This window comes from Pelmatolapia mariae, linkage group LG1, assembly GCF_036321145.2.
Source record: "Pelmatolapia mariae isolate MD_Pm_ZW linkage group LG1, Pm_UMD_F_2, whole genome shotgun sequence".
Classification (NCBI taxonomy): domain Eukaryota; kingdom Metazoa; phylum Chordata; class Actinopteri; order Cichliformes; family Cichlidae; genus Pelmatolapia; species Pelmatolapia mariae.
Genome location: NC_086227.1, coordinates 9,650,295 through 9,667,313, shown reverse-complemented (window position 1 = coordinate 9,667,313; position 17,019 = coordinate 9,650,295). Strand labels below are relative to the sequence as shown.

The 17,019-nt window shown below is 39.8% G+C and overlaps 1 protein-coding gene across 2 annotated transcripts in view; it reads right to left on the bottom strand.

Moving 5' to 3' along the window:
- Positions 1 to 7,684: 7,684 nt before the first annotated feature.
- Positions 7,685 to 17,019, bottom strand: part of LOC134625863 (leucine-rich repeat-containing protein 4C-like) — a 44,463-nt gene continuing 35,128 nt past the window's right edge. For both annotated transcript variants that reach the window (XM_063471180.1, XM_063471190.1), the window contains one exon: positions 7,685 to 12,574. In XM_063471180.1, the coding sequence (XP_063327250.1) occupies positions 10,661 to 12,547 (1,887 nt within the window). In that variant the 5' untranslated portion in view covers positions 12,548 to 12,574 and the 3' untranslated portion in view covers positions 7,685 to 10,660. The remainder of the gene's footprint in view (positions 12,575 to 17,019) is intronic.

The window sequence follows — 17,019 nt, the reverse complement described above, 5'->3', positions numbered from 1 at the left end:
GGCTTTGGAGAGTGTAACACTTTCAGGTGGAAACCACATGCCCCTGCTGCATGAGCAAGTTTCCTGAAATCAACATTAGGATTCTTTGATTCATCGCTGGTTGTCTTGAGGAAGGCACTCCAGGACTGTGCTGTCAACACGCAACAGTTTCTTTTACCTTTAAATTTCACGCGAGGACTTTTCATCCCTATACGCCTGGCGTAATAGAACAGATATGTTACCATAATGAGGTCTCTAACTTGTTTTTCTTCCATGTCTCTGCGGTATCTGTGATGACAGCAAACACATTCAGCAGTAACTGAACAGCTGAATATCACAACAGCAGAAAAACGGTGTCTCTGCTGTAACATAAGCCTTTAAAGATGAAACGCTGTTACCTTTTAATGTGTTTTTTTTCTCCCTCTTGCTCAAGTATTTCTTCAGCAGTTTGCTTCTGTCAAACCTGGTAATAAATTATCCATTAACTAGCATATTAATCAAACCCAATAAAAAAGCATCTGGTACCTTAGGCATACACAATGCACAAGGCACACATACACTTTGAGGCCACATGACTATTTTCCTCTTTTCTCCCTCATAAAACCAGAAGATACTTGGCTCGCTCTGTTAGCCAGTCTGTGCAAACAAATGTCTGCAGCAACTTTGAGCACAAAAGCTGCCAAAACCATGTGAGACGCCAAGGAATTGCAAGGAATGACCATCAGTTCCTCAACATGCAATTCTAGCCCTTAGCATACATCTGCTTTCCATGGACTGTTAGTGGTGTCATAGCAAACCCTTAAAGCCATAGTTTTTCTCTCAAGTAGTACTCATTGAACATTTCCTGTTTAGTGGATAATTTATTGCGAAATAACAAAGGGGGTTGAGCTCCCAAGCTGATAGCCGATAATACAATAACACATGGTTTGTGGTTCAGCCACATTTTTTTTTTGTCGTATTTCTCAAAAGCATGTCTGATGGAACACATACGCACCAGTTTTAAACAATCCAGCCGTCAACACAAGCTGTGCATGGATCAAGTTTTGCTTGTCCTGCAGTATATACCTATAAAGCACATCCAAGGCCCATCTTCACACTTAGACTTAGTTTTGCTGCAGTGATTCTCTTTCAGGCTCTGGGCACTCCTAAAACATGGGTGACCTACACAACAATACTCTGCCTGCTTCCTGTTTAGACACACACAGAGCACCATGCTGCTGCTGCTGCTGCTCTGCTAACACGTCGCTCACACTTATCCTACTGTGTAGACGCGCTTTAGGCATCTGAGACTCCAGCGCAGTGCAGAAGTTACCCTATAAGAGGATTTTTGTCCGAGCCACACCTTTCAGGCTGTGCATTCAACCTTTCCTCTTGTCTCTCCAACTGCCTTTCATAAGTGTAACAGGTGTTATTAGATGCTTGATTATGGACAACAGCAGTCAAGTGGGAAACCATCTGTTTCACAGCTTGCTGGTGGTCTGTTTAACCTGGCTCTCTTGTCTCTTAGAGCTAGACTCCCTCAACACCTCAGCAGAGCTTTTCTTAAAGGAAACGCTTCCACCTTTAAGCAAACAGCCCAAAGAATCCGAGTCCGGGAGTCATGTGTGTTTTAAGCAAAATCATTTACATTTTAAATGAAAAAAGAGAGAAAAAGAAACTAATATGGTGCACATTTTGGCTGCTGTTAAGTACTGTTGACTTCAGATCAATGTCCAAGTAACTGTGGTTGCTTTTTTTAAGGTCATGGCATGGTTGCTGTGTATGTTAGGGTCAATGCCATGAAAATTTCAGAATTTTCTATTGGTGAGAGTAAATACAGATTTAGGGCAAGCACCAAAATCGATGCTCATCCTAAGCACAGTTAAGATGTTGAGATAAATGTGCTTTCTTCCACATTCTCCTTCCTAGTCTTGTTAACCAGGTTTTACGTCTTTTCAAAATGATTAGACGTTTTGTCCATGACATACCTTACATTTAACTCTTCATTATTGCCTTATTTAATGTTCACACATCTATGGATATGCAAATCCATAACTTCACCCTTCTTTCCTTCCACCTGCCCAGACTCTACCTCTGCATCTGCAAACAAGCCTACGCTGTGTGGAAAAGGCAACTACATTTTTGTCATCACAAACAACTAACATTACAGCAACTAACACATTTTCTTGTGTAATGTTATTTACGCATGTCCCACCTGCAGCACTCAAACACGGATGCTGTGCACACACAGAAACAACACAGTGAGCACAGGAGGTCAACAAAAAATCAGCAAAAGACAAAAGGGACCCTCACACTGTGCTGAAAGAAAACGAGTGCGCATGAGATAACACGAGCCTTCAGCCTGACTACTTTATCAAAGACATAACAATATGCTGCTAATGTTAGATAAACCTTGTTCCCAAACACCAGCTCTGACAAGTTATTCTCACTCTGAATTTTAATGGAAGTGATTTGTTTGTTATGTACAGTGCATCTACAAAGTATTCACGGTGCTTCACTTGTTCCACCTTTTTTCATGTTGCGGCCTTATTCCAAAATATATAAATTTCATTTTCACCTTGAATTTCTACACATAATATCCCATAATGACCAAGGGAAAAACGATTTCTTGAGATTCTTACAAATTTATTAAAAATAATATGCATAAGTATTCACAGCTTTTGCCATTACGCTCAAAATTGAGCTTAGGTCCATCCTGTTTCCGCTGATCGTCTTCATCATCAGATGTTTCTGCAACTTGATTGGAACCCACCTATGGTAAATTCATTGACTGACCAAGAATTGGAAAAGCACACACCTGTCTGTATAAGGTCCTATAACTGACAGTATCAGAGCACAAAGCAAGCCATGAAATCCAAGGAATTGTCTGTAGACCACTGAGATAGGATTGTATCAAGGCACAGATATGGGGAAGGGTGCAGAAACGTTGTGCAGCATTGAAAGACCCAATGAACTCAGTGGTCTCATCATCTGTGAATGACTCAGGACCAGGACTCTTCCTAGAGCTGGCTGCCTGGACAATCTGAGCAGTCAGAGTAGAAGGGTTTTAATCAGGGAAGCGCCATGGTCCCTCTCACAGAGCTCCAGCATTTCTGGTTGGAGAGAGGAGAACCTTCCAGAAGGACAACTTTTCTGTTTAAACAGGCCTTCTGTTGATAATTTATTTAAAATTGATCAATTGTTTTATCTTAAATTACCTGTTAATCTTACTGTATTACATTTAACCTTTTGTATTGTCTATACTGTCTATTTTGGTACCTAACTTTCTGTTTATTTTAGCCTTTTGTGTACAGCGCTTTGTGACTGCCTGTCTATGTAAAGCACTTAATAAATAAACTTACTTCCTTACTGCATTAATTTCTGTTGAACTCCACAAATCAGGTCTGTATGGTGGAGTGATCAGACAGAAGCCAATCCTCAATAAAAGGCAATGAAAGCCCATCTGGAGTTTGCCAAAAGGCACCTGAAGAACTTTTAGAACCATGAGAAGTAAATTTCTCTGGTCTGATGAAGAATATACCATAAAGAATACCAGGCACCCCCCCCCCCCATCAACTGGCCAATACCATCACTACAGTGAAGCATGGTGGTGGCAACATCATGCTGTGGAGATGTTTTTCAGAAGCAGGAACTGCGAGAGACAGGGTGGAGGTAAAATCCACGAACGCATGCACAGACATCCTTGATGATAACCTGCTCCAGAGCACTGTTGACACTGTCATAACAGAGGAGTGGCTTCGGCAACTGAATGCCTTTGAGATGCCCATCCAGATCCCAAACTTGAACCTGATTAAACATCTCTGGAGAGATCTGAAAATGTCTGTTCACCTACCCTCCCCATCCAAGGTGATGGAGCTTGAGGAGTTCTACGAAAGAGAGTGGGAGAAACTGCCCAAAAAATAGGTGCACCAGGTTTGTACCACTCAAAAAGACTTCAGGCTGTAACTGCTGACAAAGGTGCTTTAACAACATATTGAGCAAAGGCCGTGGATACTTTAAAAGTAAACCTTTTTTCCTTTGTCATTATGATGTATTGAGTTTGGAATTTTGAGGTGAAAAATGAATTTGGTCCTTTGTGGAATGAGGCTGTAACATGCTAAAATGTAGAACGTGAAGAGAAACACTTTCCAGATGCACTGTATTCTTTCTGTGAACTGAATTTAAATAGACAAAAACAGTGTTTCTTCATTACCACAAAATCTGTTTTTGCACAACCTCACAAAAATGAAACACTTATGCAGCATGCTCTAGAAGAATGCAGTGAGCCCACTTCACAAAACTGGCTGTTTATCATAAAAAATATCTCCTGAGAAATAATAATAATTTCATTTGTGGAGCTAAAGCAGTTACAAATGTCAGACATACCAGTTTTGCCCTTCTTCCTCTCCCCCTCTATGTAATCTTATGGTAACTGGTCTCAGTTTGTTACGGGCCAATGTGCACATGACGTGAGACAGCTTTCACACAAACTCTGCAGCAGAAAATGTGTGAACACTTCCCCTCAGGCAATAAAAAATAAATGATCACTTGTTTAAAGATGTGCGGTCCTGGCTCAGAGGAGAATGGAAAGCCAAAGTGAAACTGGAACTTGGGTTCATAATCAAAAGGAAAAGAAAAATGCCATTACAATCAAAACTCTAATAGTGCAATGATACTTGCTTATCTCTCCCTATTCAACAGTGTAAAAGTTATGTTTACGCCATTTGTCAAACCGTTATGTTTTTCCATAACTAAATAGTACTATTAATCATTTATTTTAAAAAGAAATGTCAGTGTTTAAAAGAACCATGACCTAGATACCCATAACCTTTATACCATCAACATAACAAGCTGGAAAGAAAGGAGTAGTTAAGTCATCTTCTATTATAATTGAGAGATTAGGATGAAGGTGAAGATGTTTTTAGGAAAGCACTTATTATAACTGTTGAGCTCTCTTTACATTCTTTTTTACATTCTGTAAAAAGGGATAAAAAAAAAATTCAAGGGAAAACGAAGATAGCATCGGACCATTATGATCCACTAGAACAACTCTAATATTTCTTGGAATTAGAGCTGGCAGATTGAACGCATTTTTCTAAAACAACAACAACTACAACAACAACAAAAAATACTCTCTAATTAGGTGTGTTGATGTTGTCAGTAATAGTGGTGATGAATGCTGCCTCAAATGTCAGTCTAATATCCAAAATCCAGAAGTATTTAACTGTGCTAAACACTGGTGAGTGCAAAAGCTTCAGTGCGACTCACATCTATTTCACACTCATTGAACCGTTTAGTGACCCCGATGGTCTATGGATGGGGACATTGTCATATTTGAAGAGAACATTCCATCTGAAAGATTTAATCATAAGCATCAGGTAATCACCCAGAACAACTCTGCATTGATTTGCAGTTAACATTTCCCCTAAGGCCCCAGCTACACAGGACTAAAGACTGGTTGGCGACTGCCTGGTAACCACTGGTTGCAAGGGAAAAATTTGCATTCCTTGACCAGCAAGTAGTTGCTTGAGGTTGTTTCCTGTTGCTTGGTGAAATCAGCTGCCTTTGCACCTAAAATCTCCTCGGAATTATTTTGGTTGCTAACAGATTCCTGCGGTCAGCCATACTTTTACTTGGCCAGGCAACGATTGGCTTCTTCTGGTTGGCACGGCACTTTTTCAAGTTTCACTACTGCTAAGTGGTTAGTCAGCAAGTGTTTGCAGACCAGCTGGTATCGTCCATGCAGGCTATGAGTGAACATGGCAATCTGTTAGCAATCAAAGCAACTGCAAAGAGAATTTTGGTGCAGTACCTTATTTGCAACCAATTTCCCATTGCAAAGGTGGAAAAACTACTCACCAACCCAACAGGGAGTACACATACACAAGTCACTAAATGGTTTCTAGGTCTCTATGAAGCCTAAGGTGGACAAGTTGTCTCAGTAACCAAATCAAAATGCGTCCTTGCAGGATAACAAAGCCACTGGATCCTCTGACAGCAGGTGTCAAAGATGTGGGATTTTTATAATTGGCTATCCTAATATGTCAATATCACCTTGAAGAAGAAAAACATTTCTTATGATATTTATCAAGCACTGAAAGAAAGATTAAAGTGACCATTAAGGATCGATTATAATGTGGCTCCTCAAGACATGTCTGGATGAATTAACCACCAAGGAGCATGTTGGTGCTTAATGAACCTAGAGGGGCCTTGGTGTCTCATATTTAATTAACTTATTTACCTGTGTCCCATGGCATAGCATGGTCACACTGAGGCAACCTTGGGTATGTGTATGTGTGTGTGTGTTTGATGTGTAATATTCTCACTTCTAAAAGCCCATTTTTCCTTTTATCTGCAAGCTGTTCTGTGCATTACGCACACTAGTTGTGTGGCTGTGCATTTACTTTTTCTGTATTTACCACAGCTATCTTCAACATCTAAGGCTTGACTATTGACTACAAAACAGAAGGCTCTTAAAAAAACCAAAACAAAAAAAACCAAAGGCTATCCTTGAAAGCATAGTGAGGTTTTCCAGGATTTTCTTTCACTCAAAGTGTTTTTGTAAATGCTCTTCTCCAACAGATTGTCAATTTTAGAAGACCGTGAATGCACCACACACACATCACCAGCAAGAGGGGAGCAGTCCTCCTCGTTAAGCTCAATGTACTGAATCTCCCCTATTTTTGGACAAAGAGCTCAGCCAAGTGTGGTGAAAAATAAAACCCTGTTTTCACAGCATGTGTATTCTGTTTTTTAAACCACACTTCAATAAATGATCATGTTTCACTGTTTTTGAAAATAATGGCCTTCATACAGTATACATAACCTGGAAATTAATGGGGTCACTTTTCAGTTTCAGAACTGGATTTGAAATCATTTCACTGTATCTGAGTGTTTCACCTCAATAAATTAATCATTAGGTGAATGAATCAATTATAATCTCAGAAAAGACATTCTAGCGTTCGAGATGAATCGTATAAGCCTGTCTGAATGACTCCTGCACCACAACGTGAGCAGCCATCTCAGAAGCACTTTGTGAATGAAATGGAGCAATCCCAAAGGCAGTTGTGACTGTAAGCCATTTTGTGCTATTTGTGGGTGTCATAATGACAAGCGGTCTCTTCACTGAATTGTTGTAATTTTTCACACCAACCACGATTGTTTCTGGTGGAGATTTGGTTTAACGGATTCGACATTAAATACATTTTAAAATGCCAGTGAGAGTAGCGTAGGCTATTGTTAGCGTATTCTTCTGAGTCTCTAAGGTTCTGTGAGATCCTTTATTCACCATATTGAGTCAGCAGAGAGAGCAGGAATAGCCTATTGCGCTATTGGTTAAGGAATTCTCAGATTTGACAGCGTGAATCAAATGATTCTGTCAGACAGATGGGATGATTCATATTAGATAAAAGAATCCAAAAGGCTATGTATAATGCAGAAAAAGCACTTCCTTTTAAACTAGATCCCCTTCCATCCTCTGACCTCATAAAATAAGCTACAGTACTTTTTAGTTTTTGGGTTTTTTTTTTTCTCCAGCGCATTCTTGTCAGTTCAGACTTCTTTGAGCTGCTTAGCAATCGCTTTTGTTCGAGTCTTTCTTTACATGTGTTCATGTGCAAATGGGACAAAGACAGCAAAAATGGTGACAAGATGTCTGGTAATAATACATCCATGGAATCTATTGGAAAAAAAAAAGAATTGCAATTTTTATTTGTATTCATGTACAGTATGAACTACAATCTCATGTATCAATAATTGAACATCATCCTCAGGGAAATTAGTTGGACTCCTTACAAGCACAGTCTCTTGTTATTTTTTTCTTTTTTGTTTTTGCTTTTTTGTCATTTTTTTTAAACAATCGAAGCACATGTAAAATTATGATCTGAATTTTTTTTTCTTTTTTGCAATGTGTTTTTGAAAATATTTTTTTTTCCTTTTATAGAAATTTAACCGTGTGATGAATACTCTCTCTGAAAATGAGAGAGAATGTCCCCAACATATAAGTATCCCTCCCCATACATGGACAGTTGGCAGAATAACACACAAGAATTGGAATCACCTTGGCTAAGGATTTTGCACAAAAATCAAACTCACTCTGCTGGTATTTCAAGTCCAACATTCTGCATTCAGTCCTAAATTCATTCTGGCTTTCAAGGATCTTCAATCTTACACTGTCCAACTAAAGTAAATACCAATACAGAGACATTCCATTCATTCTGAATAACTCACAACCCTCATCCCCAAGTATATATATAAAAAAAAAATCTGAACCTTGTTTTTTTCACTGTAGCCAGCGTCAACATTGAATCATTAAGCCACCAAAAGCGTTGAAAAGGAATTGAGCATTGAAAAAAATGAAACAGTGGAAAGGGAAAGAATGGTTCACTCATTGGCATTACCAATCAATAAATTCCAACCCTGACGGGGAACAAGTTACTGTTTCTCTCTCATAACCAAGTCTTTAAATGCATATTTTCCGTCATGTTTGTTATTCGCCATCTAATTGCTATTGTAGAAAACAAAAGAATTCATTTAGAGAGAGCGAGAGCGGGAGAGGTTTCTGAATATTCAGCACTCTGTTCCCCTCATACTTCTAGCAGACCTCACAGAGATGAAAGCTAAAAAGGCAAGTGGAACTGCCTGGACAGCTATATTGTCAACTGTATTTTTTATTTTTTTTTGGTTACATCATGTGACGATTTACACTAAATAACTCAAACGCAGAGACATCATGTGTGGGTCATATCCCGTCCAGAGCCATCTGTAAATATAAGACTACATTTCATTTTGCCAGTTCTGTCGATGATTAGATGTATTTGTGAAGTGGCCAGTGGGACACATTAAAATATGCTTGTTGCACAGACACCAAAGTGAAAGGCATATCTACCTCCTCTTACTTTCTGTACAAGGTCACTGTTTCCATGGCGACAGGCTGATGGCTAGTTTTTCCTCCTTATTTCTTATCTATTTTTTCACTCCTCTCTCTTCATATCTGCAATATCTCTGTTTGAAGACCCCTCGTGACCATTATAGGTCTGACTCCCTCTACCCAACTGCTGTTCTTCACTTTTCAATTCTACCTTCCCCTTTCCTTAAGCCTTCTCCTTTGAAAGACTAAATGAAAAAGCGGAGCGTAAACAGACTACAGGAGAGACAATGTTTTGATGGTCTATAAATGATGCATCATCAAAGAGAGCGTGTGTGTTTGTTTTCCTCGAAGAAAAAAAGAAACGAAAAAATGAGACCGAGTGGGGGTCGCTTCAATATCAAAGGCCTCTACCCCCTGTTAGATGTTGGGTAAAGGGAAAGTGAAAAAGTCTCGTGCTGTTTCCTTATCAGCTTTCCTCTGTTAGCCTGCAAATGAACTGCTGATACAGATTAATGAGCTATAACCCATCTTCCCTTATTTTGTTGCAGGTTCCTAGCTGCTTCACTGACTATGTTAGCTCCGTCTGCTTTAGTCTGACAGGGTCACACTACATTACAAAGCAGCCTCATTTGCCTCTTTATCTGTTCTAACAGATGGACTATCAGCGCCTGAGCTTGTGTGACCCTGGGGTGATGGCAAGGTAATGCGACACTGAGTGGACGTAGATCATTACTGGGTTAACAGGGAGGCTACAGACCACAGCCTTATGCTTCCCGTCATTTTCCTAAGCAATATTCTGCCATCGTGCGGCACATGCCGGCAGATAAAGCGAGACAAATGAGACATGGCGAGGGGTGAGGAACGTGCCCGAGCTACGTGACAGCAAGACAAAGAAGCAAGAGGACATGGAGGAGAAGAAAGTGAGGAGAAAGCAGACAGAGGATAAAACGGCAACATGGAGAATTCATGGAGGTATGAAGAGGGAGGGGGAGGTGAAGGCGGAAAAAAAAGACAGTCAAGGTAAAGTGTCAAGAGTGTAAAGAAAAAGTAGGAGGAGGAGTGGGAGCAAGACCTTAATCTTAATTAAAGTGAAGGATATATGGCTGTTGTTTAGAAGCCACAGGGGAAATGCACATTTACTCATTTGGCAGCTTTGCTCCTCAGGCACGCTGGCTTCGCTGTGATATCATCCAGAGCCGTGCCATTAAAAGATCTAATTTTGTGTTGAGTGACAGCTAGAATAGCATGGCGAGGAAAAGAAAAAGTCATTTTATGTTTTCACGTTTCATAAACTTCCTTCAAATTGGAACTGGTGTGCTGCACTACTAAATAAATGCTTGTAAATACTTGGGCATTGTCCTTCAATAAACCGTGTTATCAGATAAAATGTAAGTAGTGAATGAAGAGCATTGCATTCATTAGAGTTTAAGGCCAATGGAAATAGTGAATGCTGCATTTGACACCTTTCAGTTTCCGTTTTAGCAAACCATTCTTTCCCTTGTGTGGTATTACACAGAGAGATAGATAGAGAGAGAGAGAGAGAGAGAGAGAGAGAGAGAGAGAGAGAGAGAGAAATAAAGTGAGCTAAAAAGCTATCACAAATTGTTTTTCTTCATTTAGCCACTAGACATATTTTTAATAAATAATCTTTGTTTTTGTAAAGACACTTTTTAAAGTTTCATATGTCGTCCCTTTGCCAAATGCTGACTAATTGCCATAATTGACATCAACTCTGTGAAGTCAATGGCATTCAATTTCTTTTATCTTTGCGTTTTGGTCCATTGTACTCCAAGTGTGTAACGGCTGATGCTGGACATTTAGTCAAATTTAAAATCAGATTTGGGTCTCTTGTACATTGTCTTTTGAGCAAGCTTGAATCAGTAAAGGTTCCTGTGTGGCTGAGCTGTGTATGGTACTGAGCATAGGAGGATGGTGATAAGAGCTCTTGTAGGTGTTGTAGTGGTTGTAGTGCTCCAGAGGGGGCAGCGATAGGTGTCTCTCCATGGCAGCAACACCTGCCAGCTCTTCTTCAACGGTAATGACCTCCATGGAGGAGGCAGGGCCATCGGGATCCTGCTGGTTGTGTTGCTTCCTCATCTTGTAGAAAATAACCAGCAGAACAGCAGCCATGAGTGTGATGGCCACGAAGCAGCCAATGATAATCTTAGTGGTTTTCATCACCTCATCCAGGGATCCCTCTCCCTCCGGATCAAGAACTGGAATGGTGTAAGTCCGCTCTGTGGTCCTTGTGGAAACAGGAGTACCTTTTGTTGTTGAGGAAGACACCCAGCCAAATGGGGGAAGTGGTGTTTGGCTATCCTCCCCCATCATGTCAGTGGTCTCAACTGTGACTGTGGTAAAATAGGTCACCCCACTGCTGTCCAAAGAAGTGACATTAAGCACAGCGGAGGCAGAAATGTTGCCTGCTGTGTTGCTAACCATACAGGTGTAAGTCCCAGTGTCCTGCATTGTGACGCTAGTAAAGTTCAGCGTCCCATCATTGAGGACAGACAAACGCACTTTGTAGGCCCCGTGAGTCACCAGTGAGCCGTTTGGTGTAAGCCAGCTGATGGAGGTCACCGAGCTTGTACGACATTTAAGCTCTGCACCCATGCCTTCGGTCACATTCAAGTCACTGGGTGGCTCCACAATAACAGGGACATCACACTGAAAGTAGCTGTGGTCCAGTTCTCCAATGTAGCGACCTTTCAACGTTGAAGGAGTATGGCAACGTGCACAGCAGCTGGTATTGGCTGGTACAGTTTCCTTCAGCCACCAGCTGAGCCACAGGATATCACAGTTGCAATTCCAAGGATTGTGATGGAGGTGGACCCGCTCTAAGCGATGTAACGGTGTGAAGAGGTCATGGGGTAGAAATGTAAGATTGTTATGAGCCAGGTTGAGCTCTACCAGTGACTGAAGGTCGTCAAAGGAATTCCTCTCAATAGTTTGAATCTGGGCATGCATCATCCACAGCTTCTGGAGGTTCACTAACCCTGTAAATGAACTGGGCTTTATAACAGAGAGCTGGTTACCTGACATTTCTAGCTCTTCAAGCCTTACCAAAGGTAAGATATTGGGGATCTCTTTGAGATTGCACATTCCCAGGTTCAGGTAGCGGAGATTGCTCAGGTCCTTGAAAGCCCCGTCAGAAATATAGGAGAGACGTTTGAGCTCACCTAGATCCAGCCTTCGAAGCGAGGGGACCCGGTTGAAGGCATAAGATGGTATACTTTCGATGGGGTTGTTTCTTAGCCACAATTCTTTCAGCTTGGACAAGTACTCGAATGCTCCATTGGGGATTGTCGTGAGCCGATTATCAAAGAGCTCCAAGGTGTTGAGACTGGCCAGCCCATTGAAGGCGCCAATTTCAATGCTGCGGATGTGATTCTTGCTCAGTTGCAGGATCTCCAGATGGCGCAGATGTTTAAAACTGTCCACCTTGATTACCTGAATGAGGTTATCCTGGAGGTTCAGGTAGCGAGTGTTGGTAGAAATGCCATCTGGAACATCCCTTAGACTGCGGCGCGTGCATATGACTTTGCTGAACTGGTTACTGCATGAGCAGACGGAAGGACAGGTCTGAGCACGAACCAGCCCAGCCACCACCAGGATCTGAAGGGCCAAAAGCAGCACAAAGAGGGGGTTGGATAGTGCCCCCTTCAGCCTACGACCTCTCATTGTCTGGCGCTGGAGGGAAGAGATCATTGTGTTCAGCATTCATAGTTCATCCGCTGTTTGTGTTCTCTGTAACGAGAAGAAGCAAAAAAGAATAACATTAAGTACCAGAAAAAGTAGCCGGCAATACATTGCACATGTTGTTATCATGACTTATTTTCATCAGCGATCTAGAACATAGTCTATTTTTTTACTGCATTTATCACTTTGTCAGCTGAAATTTAACTGGCCAACACATTTGCTTGTTACAGTGTCTCAAAAATGAACATTTGCTTTTTTGTATGTATGAAGGCAAACTGAATATCTTTGTATATTTAGACTGTTTGGTCACATGAAACAAATGGCAAAAAGGTGGAACTTCAAGCTCTGAGAAATTGTAATAGGCATTTGTTTTTCATTCTTTTTTGGCATTTGGACTGAATTGTTGAATAAATTTATATAGTACATAGTGCAAAGAATAATGAAACAACAAGATCAAGAATTCAAAGCCTAAATTAATTGTCAGTATTACTCATTTGTGTATTGAAACACAAGTATTTTTTTTAGCTCCTTAACTCTGGACTGTCCCAGATATTCAGACTTCACAGAAGCCGACACATCTACACAGGAGACTGAAAATGGAAAATGAGAACTTAGTATCTGCATCCCACCAGAGCCCGACCTGCAAATTTCTTGTAAGCCCCCTTCTCATTGGCATCATAAGACAGAAATTATTTAATAGAATAAAAAGCCTTAGTCATAAAAATTTCAAAAGAAGTGCAATTCACTGGAGTCATTTTATTTTCAGTGGAAGACAAGTCAGTAACACCGAGGCATTATGCTCAGTGAATATGGCACGGCACTGTCAAAAACACTACATGAACGACAGTTAAAATTACTTTCTGTCCAAAACACTACTAAAAAAAAGTATGTAAAAAAAATCAATTTCTTCTTGGTTAAAACTGTGCTATAGGTTATATGATACGCAGCAGGTTTAATTTAATTAAATTTTGTTTTTACTCCAAAGCTTGAAAATGATCTTTAAGTAAGGCTTTAAAAAAGTGTTACACAATTACTATTTTTTCCTTATTTAAAGCAGCGTTCCAGCCCTGTTTACATTTTATTACGACCCAATTTATGGCTCAAGAGTGTGAAGAGGTCTTATATTGTCATTAAATAACTATAGCAAAATTTCTTATATCCAAAATCAAGTGACTAACAAGAAACGCGTTACTCTGTTATCTTTGATTAGATTAAATTGGATTATATTAATCCATTCACTCAACAGATCTACTTTAAGAATATGCCTGAGCATGCTGAAGATAAAAATAGACCACAAGATTCATACACATACAGTACAGCACAGCCTGTACCTCCCACTTTTACACTGCAGTGTGGATGTGATGTTATTGCCACTCATCTTTTCTGCCCCCCAAAGATGGTACCCTACAATAAAGTCATACATGCAGTATAACAAACCTACCCGACATGTGGTGAAAGTATAGGTTTGGCAACATTGTGTCAACCTCTGCTGTTAAGTGATACACACGTCATCCTTCACTGCACTTAATGGCTTCACCAACAGCAAAGCACTCTTGACTTTTGCAAAAAACATTAACCTTGCCTACTGGTTCCTTAGATTTAAGTATTCTCCTTGTCTCTTCCTGGCTCTTCCAAGTGAAGTTATCTGTTAATCATCTCTTTCCATCAACCCACGAGCAAGGAGAAACAAGTATATTATGACAGGTGTTTTCTAAACTGTAAAAAATTGTTAACTGAGGCGGAAATGTTCTCCGGTGAGGATGAGTGGCTGACTTAATCAGTAGCAATGAGTCTACATGTGGCTTGGTTTTGCACCAGCCAGTCTGTCATGATAGCTGTGATGTAGTGAGGCTGTGGAGAGACGTGCCTCTGCTGGGGAATCAGATCGAATAAGGCCTCCCACTGGCAGGAGCTCATTTTGTTCGGCTGGAATTACAACAACCCTGCACTGCCACCTAAGAGAAGAAAATGTCAGACATGGCAAACACACTAATACTGATTATTTGCTGTCAATAAAACATCACAGTTTGCACTTCCACTTGAATGCTTAAAGAAAAGAGCATGTCATTGCCACTCCTGGAGCGATTGTACCTTTCGGTCACATGCCTTATTCATAAAGCACTTGATCTAAAACCAGTTTTATCAGCACAGGATGTCTCATTCCATAAAGAGATGGAACATATATTGCATAAGGAAAGGAAAACGCTACCAACATCCTTCCTGCCTTTGTTGCTGCAACACTGCATGGATTAATTTCATCTAGGCTCGCTCAACATGTATTCAGACTCACTGAAAGCAGTGGCTGCTTACATCTAAAATCCTGCCAGCAACATAAAAACACACCCACCCTTACTTTACTGCACCAGCCGCCACTGGCATTGTGTGTGACACCACAGTGATTTGCCAAATGCATTTGTTATAATGAGTTTGTTGGAAAAGTGCTAGGGTAACATATGTCTCAATCAAGGTGTACACAGCAAGGAGAGCATTTAAATTACAATGTCAGATGATTAGAGTCTGTCAGTGTTGGACACTTGAAACAACAACATTTTACTCTGACTAGGAAAATGTGTTATCGCGGACATTTCCACACGCTGGGGAAGCAAGCTTGGCACAGATGTCTAGACACTGAATGCTTTCCAGTCAAGAAATTTAGTACTACTTGGAAAAAATAATCTCTTTTGTAGTCTAAATGAGTGAATATGAGAAGAAATATGTTGAAAGTTCTCAGCACAAATCAAACTGACGGGAATCTTTGAGGATGAAATGCAACAAGAAACGTTTCATTATGGAATCATTTGCATTTGTTGGCAGCTGTTCCCCTCAGAGTTGTAAGGGGGGAAGTTTGAATTGTGTTGTGCACATTTGCATTTCCACTTTTCCACAAAAAAAATTAAAAAATAAAAGCTCACATTCATTAAGTGCTGTGTCGATCTCATGTTTGTCTTAAGATCATCACACTGATTTCCCACAGCTGATTTCATTCTGTGTGTTATTTACACTTTCAGTCTTTCTTTATTAAATGTAATGGTACAATAACTAAAGCCAGCTGAAAGAACAATTAAAAAAAACCTGTCTTCTATATTATTGCATTATTAACTTACTGCATTAGGGAAGAGTGAGTCAAACCAAAAATGAAGTCACATTGTTCATTAGACAATTACTAATCAGCCATTTGCAGTTGATCTGGTCTATATGAAATTGATAGAGTGGATAAAATATGGAGTGATATGAAATGTGGCAAGTCTCTCATCGTGCTGGATAAAAGAGGCCTGTGGCCACGGACAGGGCTGTCTGATGAACTGAATATCATCTTCCTAATTCATTCAACACATTAGTGATTCATTGCATTTGCATACATTTGTTGCATCTCTTGCTTTTAACATCGTTTGTGCTGCTGTGTAACCTCACAGGCCATCTGGGTCTTAGAAGACCTGAGCATAGACAATGTGCCTTGAAGTTAGACATGGACAAAACAAACAGTGTTTGAAAGTCTCAAACAGTTTGAAAGTGCCATATTATTAAAGTGTTATATTAGCATATGCTCTGTATACAACAACCTGCACCCCATAAGCAACATAACACACATCAGTATGTTAAACAAGGATGATATGGATTTAGAAATTTACATTTTCAAAAATATTTTCCACACATTCCAAGGAAGAGTAATCATATATCTGTAAAGTTTTACTGTTTAAAGTTAATGGTGCAAATTTTCAAGATTTGCACATACAGAAATATTTCTTTGATTTGCAAACCTTACTCAAACAGTGATCAAGAGTGGACTGTTAAAACTACAATGACAATACCTACTGTTACTGTTTTCTCTTCATGTATATTAATTATTTGCAGAATTGTAATCTGTTATGATTTATTTTGCTTTCTGCAAATTATCTAATAAATTAAACATGTCAAATTTTCTTCAGTAGTCATCCAAAATATTTTGAATGACTACTGATTAATGAATACTTGATAATTTAAAACAATACTAACATCTAAAACAAGCTGACCACAGCACATTTGGGTCTGGACAATGTTCTGTACTTTCTAACATGTCATAATTAAAACTGTGAACTGAAAAAAGTGATATTTAGCTTAAATAATAATTAAAACAATAACCCATTTGATAAATGACTGGAATACAGTGTGAAATGTGTGCTAATATCCAGTGAGGCATACAGTGTTGTGCCTGAAGTGTTCTTATGCTGATCAGACATAAACATTAGTAGCCTATACGTATATGTAAACATCCCGAAAATAATTACTTGTTATGTTGAGTTAGTAATTAGATTTTTGCAAGCGTGACTGTGTTTGTGCCACTACATGTTGTCAGTAGGAAGACTACTAGACTTTTAAATCCAACATAATAAAACATTTCTCTCTTTGCTGCAGTGCGTGTGCACGCTGGCATGCATTTTTTGTCCCAGAGGGTATAAGGAGGGGAGGAGGGGGGCAGCTTTAAAATCTGGCACTGAAGGCCATCATAACCAGCG